The 14992-nt window shown below is 41.5% G+C and overlaps 1 protein-coding gene across 4 annotated transcripts in view; it reads left to right on the forward strand.

The window, feature by feature from the left end:
• TTC28 (tetratricopeptide repeat domain 28) overlaps window positions 1-14992 on the forward strand; it is a 935607-nt gene that overhangs the window by 689769 nt on the left and 230846 nt on the right. For all 4 annotated transcript variants that reach the window (XM_063913174.1, XM_063913173.1, XM_063913175.1 and 1 more), the window contains 3 exons: window positions 5118-6459; window positions 10736-11259; window positions 12605-12714. In XM_063913174.1, coding sequence (XP_063769244.1) covers window positions 5118-6459; window positions 10736-11259; window positions 12605-12714 — 1976 coding nt within the window. The remainder of the gene's footprint in view (window positions 1-5117; window positions 6460-10735; window positions 11260-12604; window positions 12715-14992) is intronic.

A 14992-nucleotide genomic window follows, 5' to 3' on the forward strand; every position in this document is an offset into this window, starting at 1 on the left:
GTCACTAGCAGAGAAGCTACAACTTATCATGTATTACTTACTGAACTGGTTAATCAAATCAATTTGTAAATTCAAACATTGACCGCAATTTCTTTTTGTAACAATTACTGTAAATATAACTGTATTACAATTTAGAAAGTTGATCAGGCTCAATTGGTTTGACCGCTGTTGAGGCTGTTTGACCAAAGTCAAGCTAATTCATATGTGGGTACTGTATATCACTTTTCACATATTCAAGCAAAACCTGCTTAAACATCGTCAGTCTTATATTGATGCATGTTTTAATGGTGGACCTAAGTGAATATGGTATAAAAAAGCAGTAGAATAAACCTGTATAACTTAATTTTAATACAAATTATTATTACAGGTTGAGTTGAGTCTCCCTTATCCAAAATATTTGGGACCAGAGGTATTTTGGATATCGGATTTTTCCGTATTTTGGAATAATTGCATACCACAATGAGATATCATGGTGATGGGACCTAAAGCTAAGCACAGGATGCATTTATAACTTTGTGCATTAAACAAAGTGTGTGTACATTCACACAATTCATTTATGTTTCATATACACCTTATACACAAAGCCTGAAGGTCATTTAATACAATATTTTTAGTAACTTTGTGTATTAAACAAAGTTTGTGTACATTGAGCCATCAAAAAACAAAGGTTTCACTATCTCACTCTCACTCAAAAAAGTCCGTATTTCGGAATATTCCGTATTTCGGAATATTTGGATATGGGATACTCAACCTGTATTATTATTATTATTATTATTATTATTATTATTTCAAATGGTGAATCTTGGACACATGTTGAGAATGGGAACATACATTTTTATTTAACTATATTTTAAAGATGATATTTTCGTTGTTGGTGAAAACCAAACACACACAAAATTTTGGGTTTCAAGTCAAACTGAGACCCAGCTCGGGTCACTTTGGTGTCAGATCTCAGATCTAAAAAACAAATTTTGCATGTCTTTAAAGGCATGTAAGTCCCACCCTCATGAGTTAAGGTACCATTTCACACTGAAAATTACTAGAAATTAACATTATTGATGTTAATAATACCATAGGAACAACCGGCCAAAAATTTGTGTGGTTTTAGCTGTTTTTATCAATTTTAAAGCAATCCAAAGCCAAAACTGAAACCGAACTAAAACACTTGAGGGTGGTTATGCCAAAACTAAACCTCTCCTGAGTGTCTGTGCACATCTCTACTATATACTTGAATGAGACTCAATTAATGATTGTGCCATGAACATGCTTGTAGCCTTCAAAGCAGTGACTTATTATTAAGGGTTGGGTACGAAACACCAGCAGTGGGGATCCCGACAGTCAAAAGACCGACAGCGGAATCCTGACTGCCAGAATTCCGACAACATCACTTTAAGTATTTTTACCCTACTCCTTATCCCTACCCTACTCATAGCCCACCCCTCCTGCAGCCTAACCCTAACCTCCCCCTCCCACAGCCTAACCCTAACCTTCCCCTCCCACAGCCTAACCCTAACCTCCCCCTCCCACAGCCTAACCCTAACCTTCCCGCATCCTAACCCTTAGCCCCTCAACCACATCCTAACCCTAACCACCAGCGCCCCCGCAGCCTAACCCTAACTGTTCCCGTAGTGCATGGGTCTGCAACCTGCGGCTCCCCAGCTGCTGTGGAACTAAACATCCCAGCATGCCCTGCAAAGATTTGCTATTATGGCATGCTAAAACTGAAGCAGGGCATGCTGGGATGTGTAGTTCCACAGCAGCTGGAGAGCAGCAGGTTGCAGACCCATGTCCTAGTGCCTAACCCTACTAACCCCTCTACTTTCCTCTGGGATATGTTGGGGTTCTGAGCATCAGGATCCCACTGTCAGTCTTCTGATTGCTGGGATCCCAATTGCTGGTATTTTGACCGCATCCCAGTATTATGTTTCTGACCAGTTAAAAATAGTCAGCATCTCTAGTCATTAAAATGACCATTGCATTGTATATTGCCCACTAAGATGCTATCTGTATTGTGTAGAGGTCACCAGAAATCACTGTATTGTATAGAGGTTGCTAGAATATGTAACATCAGTCATTTCACAATAACAGCACACCAAATGTTTCATATTTAAATAAATAATGTGTATAAAACTACTGAGAATTGATAAGACTACCAAAACAACATATTATCATCATAAGATCATTTGTTGTAAAAATTCATGAAATTCAGCAAAATACCATGGAAGATTAATTAACATTGTATAATTAGTGTTCCTACTTATCTATATTTCTTGTAACTGTTTTTAATTTATTTCTAATTAAACATTTCCCATGTGAGAGGGAGGATTATCTCAAATCGAAATGGCGTTAAATTCCTTTAAAGCATAATCTGATATTCTTACATCTGACCTTGTATACGGTGTATTAAATAATCACAGGTGCCGAGACACTAGAAACACATTAATAGAAGAGTGCGCTGACACAATTGGGGTGCAGAAAAATCCACTTTTTAATTTTTTGATGAATAAATCTATAATGTAATTATAACTGTACATCTAAAGCCATTATTGTCTCTTTTCATAATATCGGAAAATTGATGTTAACATGATAAATAATAGGTAACAATGTTGATTTATCAGTGTTTATTTATCACTACATATGTGAAAGAGGCCTGCAGTAACTTTGGGCAGTGGATTGTTTTGTTGGTAGCGTACTGTGCTCTCTAGTGTTCTGCCACCATATATCTGCACCTACAATGTTCTGATTCCTAATATTTCCATATTAGCATAGCCAAACCGGAGTTCTAATCAGATTTGGTTTTCAGAGCTTATTAAATTAAATATCTAGCTTTGAAACAGTTCTTATGTTTTCCTAAAACACTTATGTTTTGCCCATGGAAATGTTTTAATGCATAATGCTAATTTATTTATAAAATTCAGAAATCTGGCAGATTTGGATTACTAGGGATTGATATTAAACATTTCTTTGCACTTGACATGCATACACAAGCATAGTTTGGCATTTATACTAAAAACTTTCTGCCTGACTGGTGTCCCTGTTTTCAGCGTCATATTATCAGGATCCCAGTGTTTTACATGTAGGGCAAAATTAATATTAAATGAGAAATGAGAGCCCTTTCACACGTGCATAAGCAGGGTTATTTTTTAACTAAACATGCGCATTGTAAATAGTGCATAGTGTTTACGGGTTAATATTCTCACGTTATAAGTAAAGCGCACCTGACAATACAATGTAAAAGTATTCAGCGCTTACTATACTTACTATACTGTCACTTTACATTTGCTAATTAACCAAATCATGATATTTACAGTATTACAGTATAATACTGGAATTAGGGTACGTGCATGGTTTTGATGACTGTATGAAAAAGTGTCTAAACTTTGCAGTAGGGATACCAAGATATAGTGGTAAATTAAGGCAGGTGGGGGCATCCAAGGTTGTGGGGGGCCCCACTTTTGCAGTGAGACAGTGCGCCTGAGTATGGGGGGTTGGCTTGGCGACAAGGGGGCATGGCCTCCAGCGTAATGTAGAGCCTGAGTTCCACCCCCCCATTTTCGTCATGTTGGGGGCTTGTCCAGCACTCCCAGAGCTGCTGGACAGCCCCCAGCCTCTCCTGGAGTCTGCAATGCAAAATAGTGGTGTCAGACTCAGAGCATCCTTCCCAACTTCCCCGCCCATGGGTCACTTCAGCCCGCAGTTAGGACATTGGGACAACTGGGAGGTATGTAATATGTGGGGGGCCCTAGTGTGTGGGGCCCAAGGATAGCTGCCCCTGTCACCACTCCCTTAATCACGGCCATGCCAAGACAGTAGGTAAAAGTACTCAAACTTGAAATGTCCAGGGGCATGTCTTCCAAGCCTAGGGCTGGATCAGCTTGACAGTGGACAACAGCATATTGTGCTGCATCTGACAGGTGATTGGACCCGGCGGCTCTGGCTGCCTACCACGATCGAAGCTCCCAGTTCAGTTCAGCTCAGATCAGGCAGCAGTTCATACAGCTGAGCTGGCAGCATTTAGGTCGGGGAGCAGGGGCAGTGGCGGCCATTAACAAAAATTGTCCACTGGTCCCTGAGAAGGACTGCTGTGCATGCCCAGCCCCAGGAGCTCCTCCTCCTATGAGCCTTTGCGGAGTTTGGCAGGCTGAACCTACACTGACTAACTTCCTGCAGCTAGCCCAAGCTTCAATATCTGCAGAGTCTTGGCCAGGTGAGCGCTGTGCAGGGGGTGAGTGGATGGTGTGGCGTGGTTGTGTAGTAATGTGTGGCATATGTATAAAGGGCATTACTTTGTGGCATTATGTGTTTAAGGGCATTACCAATGTTTGGCGCATGTGTAAGGGGCATTACTCTGTGGTATTATGTAAAAAAGGGTATTACTATTGTGTGGTATAATGTGTATAAGGGCATTACTAATTTGGAACATTTTCCTGTATGCAATAGCAGTATTTACTATATATATTTATCATGGGTCCTAGAACATGCCGTTTCTAATTGTTAGCCAAACCTCTGTGGTGGCTGGCCACACCCCTAAGTATGGCCCCCTATCACTGCATTTCCCTGGTGGGTCCTTCATGCCCCAGTCCAACACTGGTTGGGGGCCTTATTACCGCAAGTCTTGCCAATAGGGAACAGCTCTTCATATAAAAAGTTAGCATATTTTTCCATGTATTTAAAAGCAGTAAATAAATTGCAGTATAAGTGACCCAAAGATCATTCATGGATATTAATATCATGGAATTACATCTGACCATTATCCACTCATATTAATTATAAAAATATGCTATTGTAAACCTTTTCTAATGTACCTTTCATATTGTTAGTGCAGCTGTGGTTCCTTCAGGAGAGACGGTACTGTGTAGAGTCACTAGAGCATCAGCATGTTAATAAATAAAATGCGTGAATATGATATATATATTGAATCAAAGTGTAAAAAAATCTAAACATCTTGATGAAATAGGGCAGAGTAAGACAAATGGTTCTCTCAGAATGTGTTTCAAGGGAACCATAAAAGAATCATTGACACATTTTTCTTGCATATAAAAACGATGTCACAAATGATTTCATTTGTAATTAAATATAGTAAATTAATATCAGTGTTTTGTAACTTTGCATTGCAGGGATAATTCATCAGATGAAAGGAGAATTTGATACTGCACTAAAATTACATAAAACTCACCTTTCGATTGCCCAGGAATTGAATGATTATGCGGCCCAGGGTAGGGCATATGGAAACATGGGAAATGCTTACAATGCCCTTGGGATGTACGACCAAGCTGTCAAATACCATCGACAAGAACTTCAGATTTCTATGGAGGTTAATGACAGAGCCTCTCAAGCGTCCACTCATGGGAATTTAGCGGTGGCCTATCAGGCTTTAGGTGCTCATGACAGAGCTTTGCAGCACTACCAAAACCATCTAAATATTGCTCGAGAACTAAGAGACATTCAAAGTGAAGCTCGAGCGCTTGGCAATCTTGGAAATTTCCATTGCTCTCGGGGTGAATACATGCAGGCCGTACCCTTCTATGAACAGTATTTGAGACTATCGCCTGACCTGCAGGACATGGAAGGAGAAGGCAAAGTGTGCCACAATCTTGGTTATGCCCATTATTGCCTCGGGAATTACCAGGAAGCTGTAAAATATTATGAACAGGATCTAGCGCTAGCAAAGGATCTCCATGACAAACTAAGCCAGGCCAAGGCATATTGCAATTTGGGCCTTGCATTTAAGGCATTAATGAACTATAATAAAGCAGAAGATTGCCAGAAATACCTTTTGTCTTTGGCACAGTCTTTGAATAATTCTCAAGCAAAGTTCCGTGCTCTTGGGAACCTTGGTGATATTTTTGTTGCTAAGAAAGATATAAATGGTGCAATAAAGTTTTACGAGCAGCAGTTGAGTTTAGCCCATCAAGTCAAAGACAGACGGCTAGAGGCCAGCGCATATGCTGCTTTAGGTAGTGCTTACAGAATGATACAAAAATATGACAAAGCTTTGGGATATCATACACAAGAGCTTGAGGTGTTTCAAGAATTAAATGAGTTATCGGGAGAATGTAGAGCTCACGGTCACCTTGCTGCAGTATATATGTCCCTTGAGAAGTACACCATGGCATTTAAGTGCTATGAGGAACAACTTGAGCTGGGGCAGAAGCTTAAAGACCCTGCAATAGAAGCTCAGGTATATGGCAATATGGGAATCACCAAAATGAACATGAATGTCATGGAGGAGGCTATTGGCTATTTTGAACAACAGTTAGCAATGTTACAGCAGTTAAGCGGAAATGACTCGATACTAGACAGAGGCCGAGCCTACGGAAACCTGGGGGATTGTTATGATGCACTTGGTGATTATGAAGAAGCAATAAAATATTATGAGCAGTATTTATCTGTAGCTCAGAGCCTAAATCGCCTACAAGATCAATCCAAAGCATATAGGGGACTTGGAAATGGACACAGGTGAGAAGACATTTTTCTAAATGAATAATATTCTTTTGTGCAGTTCAGTGGGGGGTTGGGTACGAAATGTCGACGGTCACAATGCCGTTGTTCACTGTGTCGACATTCATCACGTAAACAGTGTTGAAATACTGACATGTTAACTCCTCTGGCATTCAGGTATTTCTTTGATATCCCTAACCCTAATCCCTACCCATAACCGTCCATCTTGTTCCCAAACCTAACCCCCCCCACCTCGCAGCCAAAACCTAACCCTATTGTTGACATTCTGTCAATGTCAACATTCCACTTGTCGACTTTCCCAGAATGTCGACATGTGATATCAATAAGGTGATTGTCTACCTTTTGACTACATCCCGTTCAGGGGCTTGCAGTAATGCCTGTCATGTATAAATGAATGTTGGCTCTTGTAAATATTTGTTGTAAGCATTGGCCCTTACCAGTACTAATCTCAGTATGGGGGTAATTCCAAGTTGATTGCAGCAGGAATTCTGTTAGCAATTGGGCAAAACCATGTGCACTGCAGGGGAGGCAGATATAACATGTGCAGAGAGAGTTAGATTTGGGTGTGGTGTGTTCAATCTGCAATCTAATTTGCAGTGTAAAAATAAAGCAGCCAGTATTTACCCTGCACAGAAATAAAATAACCCACCAAATCTAACTCTCTCTGCAAATGTTATATCTGCCCCCCCTGCAGTGCACATGGTTTTGCCCAACTGCTAAAAAATTTCCTGCTGCGATCAACTTGGATTTACCACCTATATTTACATTGCTAAATATGAGGCATTGGTTGACATTTTTAATCAAAACGTTTACGCTTGCAATCCAACCTCCGCATGTTTTTACATTCACGTCTATGCATCATACAGTACTGTACATAAGTTAAAATACTGTGCACTCAACAGTAGCGGATCTTGCCACGGGCAAGCAGGACTTTTGCCCGGGGCGCCGCCTTCTGGAGGGCGCCGGCGCCATCCGGAGGGCGCCGCACCATGGCAAGATCCGCTGCTGCTGTGGTGCCCCCCGCTGTCTGCTGTGAAGGGAAACTAGACACTACGCATCTAGTTTCCCTTCGTGGGCTGCCCGCTGTGAAGGGAAACTAGACGCTACACATCTAGTTTCCCTTCCTGGAGAGGACCTTAACTGTAATGATGTGTGGTGCGCGTTGACGTCATCGCGCACCGCACAGCAAAGGTCCTCTCCACGAAGGGAACTAGACGCTTAGCGTCTAGTTTTCCTTCGTGAAGTGGACCTTTGCTGTGCGGTGCGCGATGACGTCATCGCGCACCGCACATCCTACTACAGTACAGGGGGCGTAACTGACCACGCCTGTATAAAGCCACGCCCCCTAATGCCGCCCGGGGCGCAAGAAGCCCCGGAATCGGCCCTGGCACTCAACTCCCTAGTTCAGAGGTTAAATAACCCTTTGAAGGCTGATCGCACAGATACCAGGATGGCATTATGTACTGTTAGCAAGCAGAATAGAAAGCTATATGTTCATGATTGGCCTCATGCTTTTTTTGTATTACATGGCAATATAAATGCAGGTTGTTGGCAGTGCTTGCCCTTACCAGGACAGTTTTTGCACAAAATTTGTGCTCACACCTCATATTTCTACAGTGCTAGGTACAGTATATTCTGATTTGTACTGGTAGGAAGAGGCACTGTCATATAGTGTTTTTCTATTGCCAGGCAGCTGGTCCCTTTAACAATGCAGCTAATGCCGAGTGCTGGTGACATTGTAACTCCATTTAAAAAAAGATCTGTGTGGCACAGCTGTTTAATAATGGTTTTATGTAATTTAATGAGCAGAAATAGCAACGGTGCCATTAATATTATTATCTTTTATTTATAAGTGCACAGCACAGGTTCTCAAACTCGGTCCTCAGGACCCCACACGGTGCATGTTTTGCAGGTGTCCTCACAGAATCACAAGTGAAATAATTAGCTCCACCTGTGGGTCTTTTATAATGTGTCAGTGAGTAATTAATACACCTGTGTACTTGCTGGGTTTCCTGCAAAACATGCACTGTGTGGGGTCCTGAGGACCGAGTTTGAGAACCACTGGTGCACAGCATTGTACAATGAGGGGTCATGATATAAAGAAAAAGCATACAATGACATGAAACAGAAGGACCTGACATATAGAAGAGTGGATTGTGGGAAGAGTGGGATCTCCACCACAAGAAAAGCAATAGGGCTTTTTCTCTATGGGGCTGATGCAGATGCACGTCCATTTTGTGGAGTGTATCTTGCATGTTATGTTTTATCAGTAGGCATACTCTGGACCTGAGCGCACACTGATGGCAATGCAGAGTCTTATGTAACGTAGTGGCATCTACCAGGAGCATAGCCCCCCCCCCCCCCCCCTTCCTGGCTGTGGGCCCATAGCAACTGCACCGATGGTAGTTACACCCTTGGAACCTACAATTAAAGGGGCATAACTGGGTGGTAATGGGGAGTCATAATGTAAGCTACATTTGGATGTAGTTATGTGACCGCCGTTCAGGAGACCGGTGGTCACAATACCGACGGCTACATCCCGCAACCCTGCAAATCCCGATAGTCGGCATGCCGACTTGCAGTTACTATTCCCACTCGTGGGTGTCCACGACACCCATAGAGTGTGAATACAACCTATGGCTCGCCACCGAGTCCGCAAGGGGCTTCATTGCGCTCGCTACCCCCTGCCGGCATCCTGCTGCCGGGATCCTGCTGCCGGTACACTGACCGCTAGGATCCACACCGCCGGTAAGGCATACCCAACCCACTACGTTTAGCAAGGATTTGTCAAGGGACTGTCGACGGAACTGCTATGCAGAGTAATGAGTAATTAGTCCTGTTTTCTCTTGTAACTCTTGCAACAGGCATAAGGCTGGTACGGGTACACAATAATAATGATGACGTGTATGAAACTGAACATACAGTCAGATGGATACATACTGCTCAGCATGTGAGCCAACAGACACATATTATTCTGTGCATGCATTCAGGAGCAGTTGTGTCAGACTCGTGTATGGCTCTGCCTAAATGTCTAATAAATACAGTATATGTAAATGTAGAGGTGTGCAGCTATCACTAGTTTTCATTTGTCTCCTGTTTTCTAATTGGCTGCAAATACTTTCAGATTAGTCTTAATGGGGGATAAGATATCAGTATTGAAATGACCTTCTATGCAGGTCAGGGAAATAGCCAAGAAAGGGGACATTACTATTGTGCAGAATGAACGGAGACTCTGATGCTGTCAATTTCCCATCACTCTCCGTTCTCTCCTGTTCCCAGTATGGAATTGTGTGCTCAGTACCAATCTCCCTCTGTGTGACATAGCTGCATGCAGGGGCAGATTGCCATAGGGCTCACCAGGAAGATCCCCGATAGGCCGACATGTCTGCGGGGCCTGTTTTATGTGTTGTCATGTGGCCCTACATAACACCCCACTTGACAGGCAGCCCACTGCACTCACATTAGTACCCAATCCGTCCCTGGTCAGACACAACTGCAGCAAAAGACGCAAGGAAGGACGCAATTGCGTACAATCAGGCCCTATAAGGGATCTGCCCCCTCAGCAGACTCCAACCCCTCATCAGACCACACCCCCATTAGGGCTGCTTCCATAAATGTCCCGGGCTGGTTTTCCATGTCAATCAGCCCCTGGCAGCATGTCAGTCTGTATATGCCAAACACCATATTCTACAGATTTTCTTACTTGCGCAGTTGCCTGGAAGATACTGTATTGGCATGTTACAGTATGTACAGTAAGTGCTATGGAGACACTGAAGTGAAGTATCAGCAAAGATGTGAAGTACTGTATGTTTATCTGCTCAGGACTCATACTGTTCATACCCAATTGGATTTATGTAGTGTATATATATATAACGCATCCCTTTGAGACTGTACAGTATCATTGCTTTCATATAGGCAATCATTTTTAATACAATATCATCTCTTTAAATGTCATACAGTGTCACATGTCACATTGCTACATTACTGTGTTTATTTTTATGATAAATAATTTTTTATATATATATATTTTTTTTTATATATATAAAAAATACTGCTGAGGACAGGAATACACAAGATGAAGGAGTACTGTGTTCATTACTTGATTGTGTATTTGAATCAGTGATAGAATACTGTATCAATATTGAGCTTTAAACCATGAGTTGTGAGCTGTGAATTCAATCTAATTATGTGAAATGAAGTCATATGCGTCTCCTGTGGGCTTATTGAGGCTTTGAACACTGTTCCTTTTCTGTCTCCTTTTTATTTACTCTAGGTCCATGGGAAATTTACAGCAGTCACTTGTATGCTTTGAAAAGAGACTTGTGGTTGCTCATGAACTTGGGGAAACATCAAACAAAGCCCAGGCATATGGAGAACTGGGAAATTTGCACAGTCAGCTAGGAAATTATGAGCAAGCGATATCCTGTCTAGAACGTCAACTAAATATTGCCAGGGAAATGAAAGACCAGATACTGGAGAGTGATGCGGCCTGTGGTCTGGGTGGGGTGTATCAGCAGATGGGAGAATATGACACCGCATTAGAGTACCATCAGCTGGACTTGCAGATAGCAGAAGAAACCAACAATCCTTCTTGCCAAGCTCGGGCCTATGGAAATCTGGGACTTACCTATGAATCTCTGGGTAACTTTGAGCGAGCTGTGGTCTATCAGGAGCAGCACCTTAGCATTGCAGCGGAAATGAATGACCTGGTGGCAAAGACCATAGCTTATAGTAGCTTAGGGAGGACTCACCATGCTTTGCAGAACTACTCACAAGCAGTCATGTACTTACAAGAGGGTAAGTTAAAGGGATTGTTGGAAATGTTTCCCCTTCGTGCTTTCATTATTAATATGGGGTGAGGTCTTGTATAGACAGAGGAACGAGTCTTCCTTTGGGATGATATTTGCTAAAAAGCGTACAATAACTGTATATACAGTAGCGCAGTGTTAGTTTATTTGCTTGATCTCTAGCTGTGGCCTGTACCAGCTGGCACACAGTACATTACCTTGTAAGGCTTTGGAAAAGGTTACTATCGCAGAAAATGTGTCTGCTAGCATAAAATGGGGATGTAGTTTAGATCCCGGCGGTCAGAATACCTACGCTGGGATCTCGACCGCCAGAATGCCGGCAGTGCCGCCACAGCTATTCACACTCCTGGGTGTCCACGACACCCTTGGAGTGGGAATAGAACCTATGGCGAGCGCAGCGATCCATCTCATAATATACAATTAGTAAACTAGGACATGTTATATTCCACTTATGTAATTAGCAGAGAATCTGTGATTGGTACATTACTGTATAAGGACGGTATTGGAAACATTATGGCATTGTACATATACAGTCTAACGTACCAATCACTGTTGCTTTAAATTACTTTACTTGCAGTGTTAGTTGGCATATTGTTTGCAGCAGTACAAATCATATGAATGTTCCCCAAGGGATTTGTAATGATTGTCGGGTTGTTCTGTGTTGTGCAAAACACCATATCCCTGTATTTCAAGGCTGTCATCTAGCCCAAAACTAATAAATGCAGAGCTACAACATGCACATCACTGCTGCAGAACTACTAATGTCCAGTTAGAACTTACTACTATAGATTAAAGTGCCTTCTGCTTTTGTTCACATTACCCACAATTCCATACATTCTGCTGAAGAAGTGACAAAACAGGTACAGGTAACAAAATTTCACTCCCAATCAGCCAACTCTAGATTTGAAAGCCTTACATCATCTGATTTCTTTGTTGAGTCATAATTTGAAAAGCTCTTGAGTTTTAGAAATAAAAAATATAAAAACAACAATTGAATACAATCAAATCACTTATTGAAAAACAACAACTAAGTAGTAGTGATAAACAACTAAGTCTGAACAATGTTTAGCTATGGATAAATTCTGATATGATTTAACTAACGTCATATGCCACGAAAGAGAGAGTTCAACCTAAATTCCATTGAGCATTGTGAAATGAATGTGCTTAGGACAATTATTTAGCATATTTTCAGCTCGCTTTGACTGCAGCATTTAAGTAAACATAAAAAGTTGGCTGTATGCTACATGTGAAAAATGATCTCTCTGCTATGTGTCAATGAGGGGAATGGCCATTTGTGCATTACCTTACAGTCTGCTTGTTTGTCTTGTACAAAGGCTTGAGGTTAGCAGAACAGCTGGCCCGCAGAGAGGATGAAGCAAAAATTAGACACCGCCTTGGACTTTCACTTTGGGCAAGTGGAAACTTGGAAGAAGCTCAACACCAGGTCAGTGCTTGTATCAAACATAACATAGTAGACGTATTCGAGAAGACTATGGATATTACACGGTTTAAACACTCATGCCTCAAAGACATTTTACTTGGAATACGTGTATTTTGCACAAAAACATTGAAATAATGGCAGCTTGAATATTAATCTCTTCTGCGCCATCAGTTTAACTGATCATCAAGGATAACTCCCAGCTATTCTTTCCAAATGTGTCACCCTCTGCAAATCTAGTCGGGTCATTGGGGTCCCATGTCTAAGAGCCCTGAAGTTTCCAAGATAACCCCTCCTGCCTTTACACTTGTTACTGTAGCATTTAAGATTATTTTTTTCCTTGCGTGCAGTTGTGGGATGTAAGTGCATGTGATCTGGGCCTGGTGTATACCAGATGAATATACTGCTGGTGCCAAGCATCTTGAGCCTTTCACATGGGTAGAAATACCATATTTTGTATGCTCCTATTACAATTGTAGGTTACACTTATTTTGCGCCCATCTCAGAACCAGCCCTATAGTGTATACAGCGTGGTTATAATGGCACAATGGCCACAATATACTGTAGGTATGCAAGGAGACATTGCAGCTTGTATTGGTCTGAAAGCACATGCAGAAATATAAACACTTTTATCTGATTACAAAGTACCCATCTAGCACATACTGTACATGTCTCCCAACACTTGCGAAAAACAAATCAGTGAAAAATAAGCTCTGCCCTCATACCGCCCAAACCCCAGAGGTATCCTTATAATGTATGAACAAATCAGTGCAAAATAAGCTCTGCCCTCATACCGCCCAAACCCCAGAGGTATCCTTATAATGTATGAACAAATCAGTGCAAAATAAGCTCTGCCCTCATACCGCCCAAACCCCACAGGTATCCTTATAATGTATGGCCTGTGGGGAGGACAAAGCAGCTTATCTATTACAAAGTAAGTTAGCAGTATACATAGGATGCAGTTATAATGCCAGTTGTCGGGATCCCGGCATTCAGGAGGCCGATACTTGAATCCCGACAGCCGGTGAAATACCAACGGCCAGAATCCCGACCGCTGCCGGTTATTCCCACTCGGTTGGTGGGTACACGCCACCAATTGAGTGGGAATATAACCTGTGGCGAGCTAAGCAAGTCACCAGTCCCAAAGCGTGGCGAGCGTAGCGAGCCCACAAGGGTACTTGCTGCCTCGCTCCCTGGATTTCTACAGACGGGATGCCGCTGTTGGTCTGCTGACAGCTGACGTCCCGTCTATCGGTAACACATACCGAATCCGTACACATAACTGTGAGCTCATTACACATGTACTGCATCCAGAAGTATACTTGTGCTTTTTTCCCACCTGATGGGTCAATTGAGACAAATCTTAACCTAAACTATGAAATATTTCCTATATTAAATCATTCTTTTGGGTCTCCAAACTAAACACTCTTCACATCTAAGTGCTTTGCTCTATTTATTTTTCTTGCACACAGTTGTATTTTTGTTATAAGGCAAGCCCTCATTTGTAATTACAGATTCTTAACTTATTAAATTTCACAAAGCAATAAAATACTAAAACAATAAATAATACTTTCTATTTTTATTAATATAGTACAACAAATATACACAGATGTACCCAACATAATTGAACACGGTGGCGAGTGCACAGTCAGCTTGATAGATAGTAAATCTTTTAATATTAAAGGATAACGGCTAGAACATCACATACCAAACTTACTGCTGGTGACAGTAACGGAAAAAGCCTTATTGCACTAATAATATTATTATTATTATTATTATTATTATTATTATTAATATGCTTTTCATTATTATTATTATTGTTGTTGTTATTATTATTATTATTATTATTATTAGTAGTAGTAGTAGTAGTAGTAGCAGCAATAGTTATATTTAGCATTATTATCAGTCTTTTATTTATTAAAGGGACTTTATACTGAAAATAACTTAAAAACCCCCCAATGTGAGTCATAACAAGTGAATGATTTAGTAGTTCGAATCAATGTGCCATTTACCATTGCTGTGCCAAGCTTTCCACACGTTTAGCCTCTATGGACATGCAAAGCATATTCCTGTTCTCCCATACAGCTCTGTGCAGCCATTGAATCCTGTGACTCATCCTATTGTGGGGCTTGCACAGGAGAAAATATAAAACGCTAGCACATTTACTCTCACGTATTAACCCTAACGTCTCCAAATTTCTCCCAGTGTACTGCTTGTCTCACACTCATTCAAGTGTAAAACTTCAGTAGTAAATGGGACTTGAGCATTGCACTTTATTTAAAAC

Source organism: Pseudophryne corroboree, chromosome 1 (assembly GCF_028390025.1).
Source record: "Pseudophryne corroboree isolate aPseCor3 chromosome 1, aPseCor3.hap2, whole genome shotgun sequence".
NCBI classification, from domain to species: Eukaryota; Metazoa; Chordata; class Amphibia; order Anura; family Myobatrachidae; genus Pseudophryne; species Pseudophryne corroboree.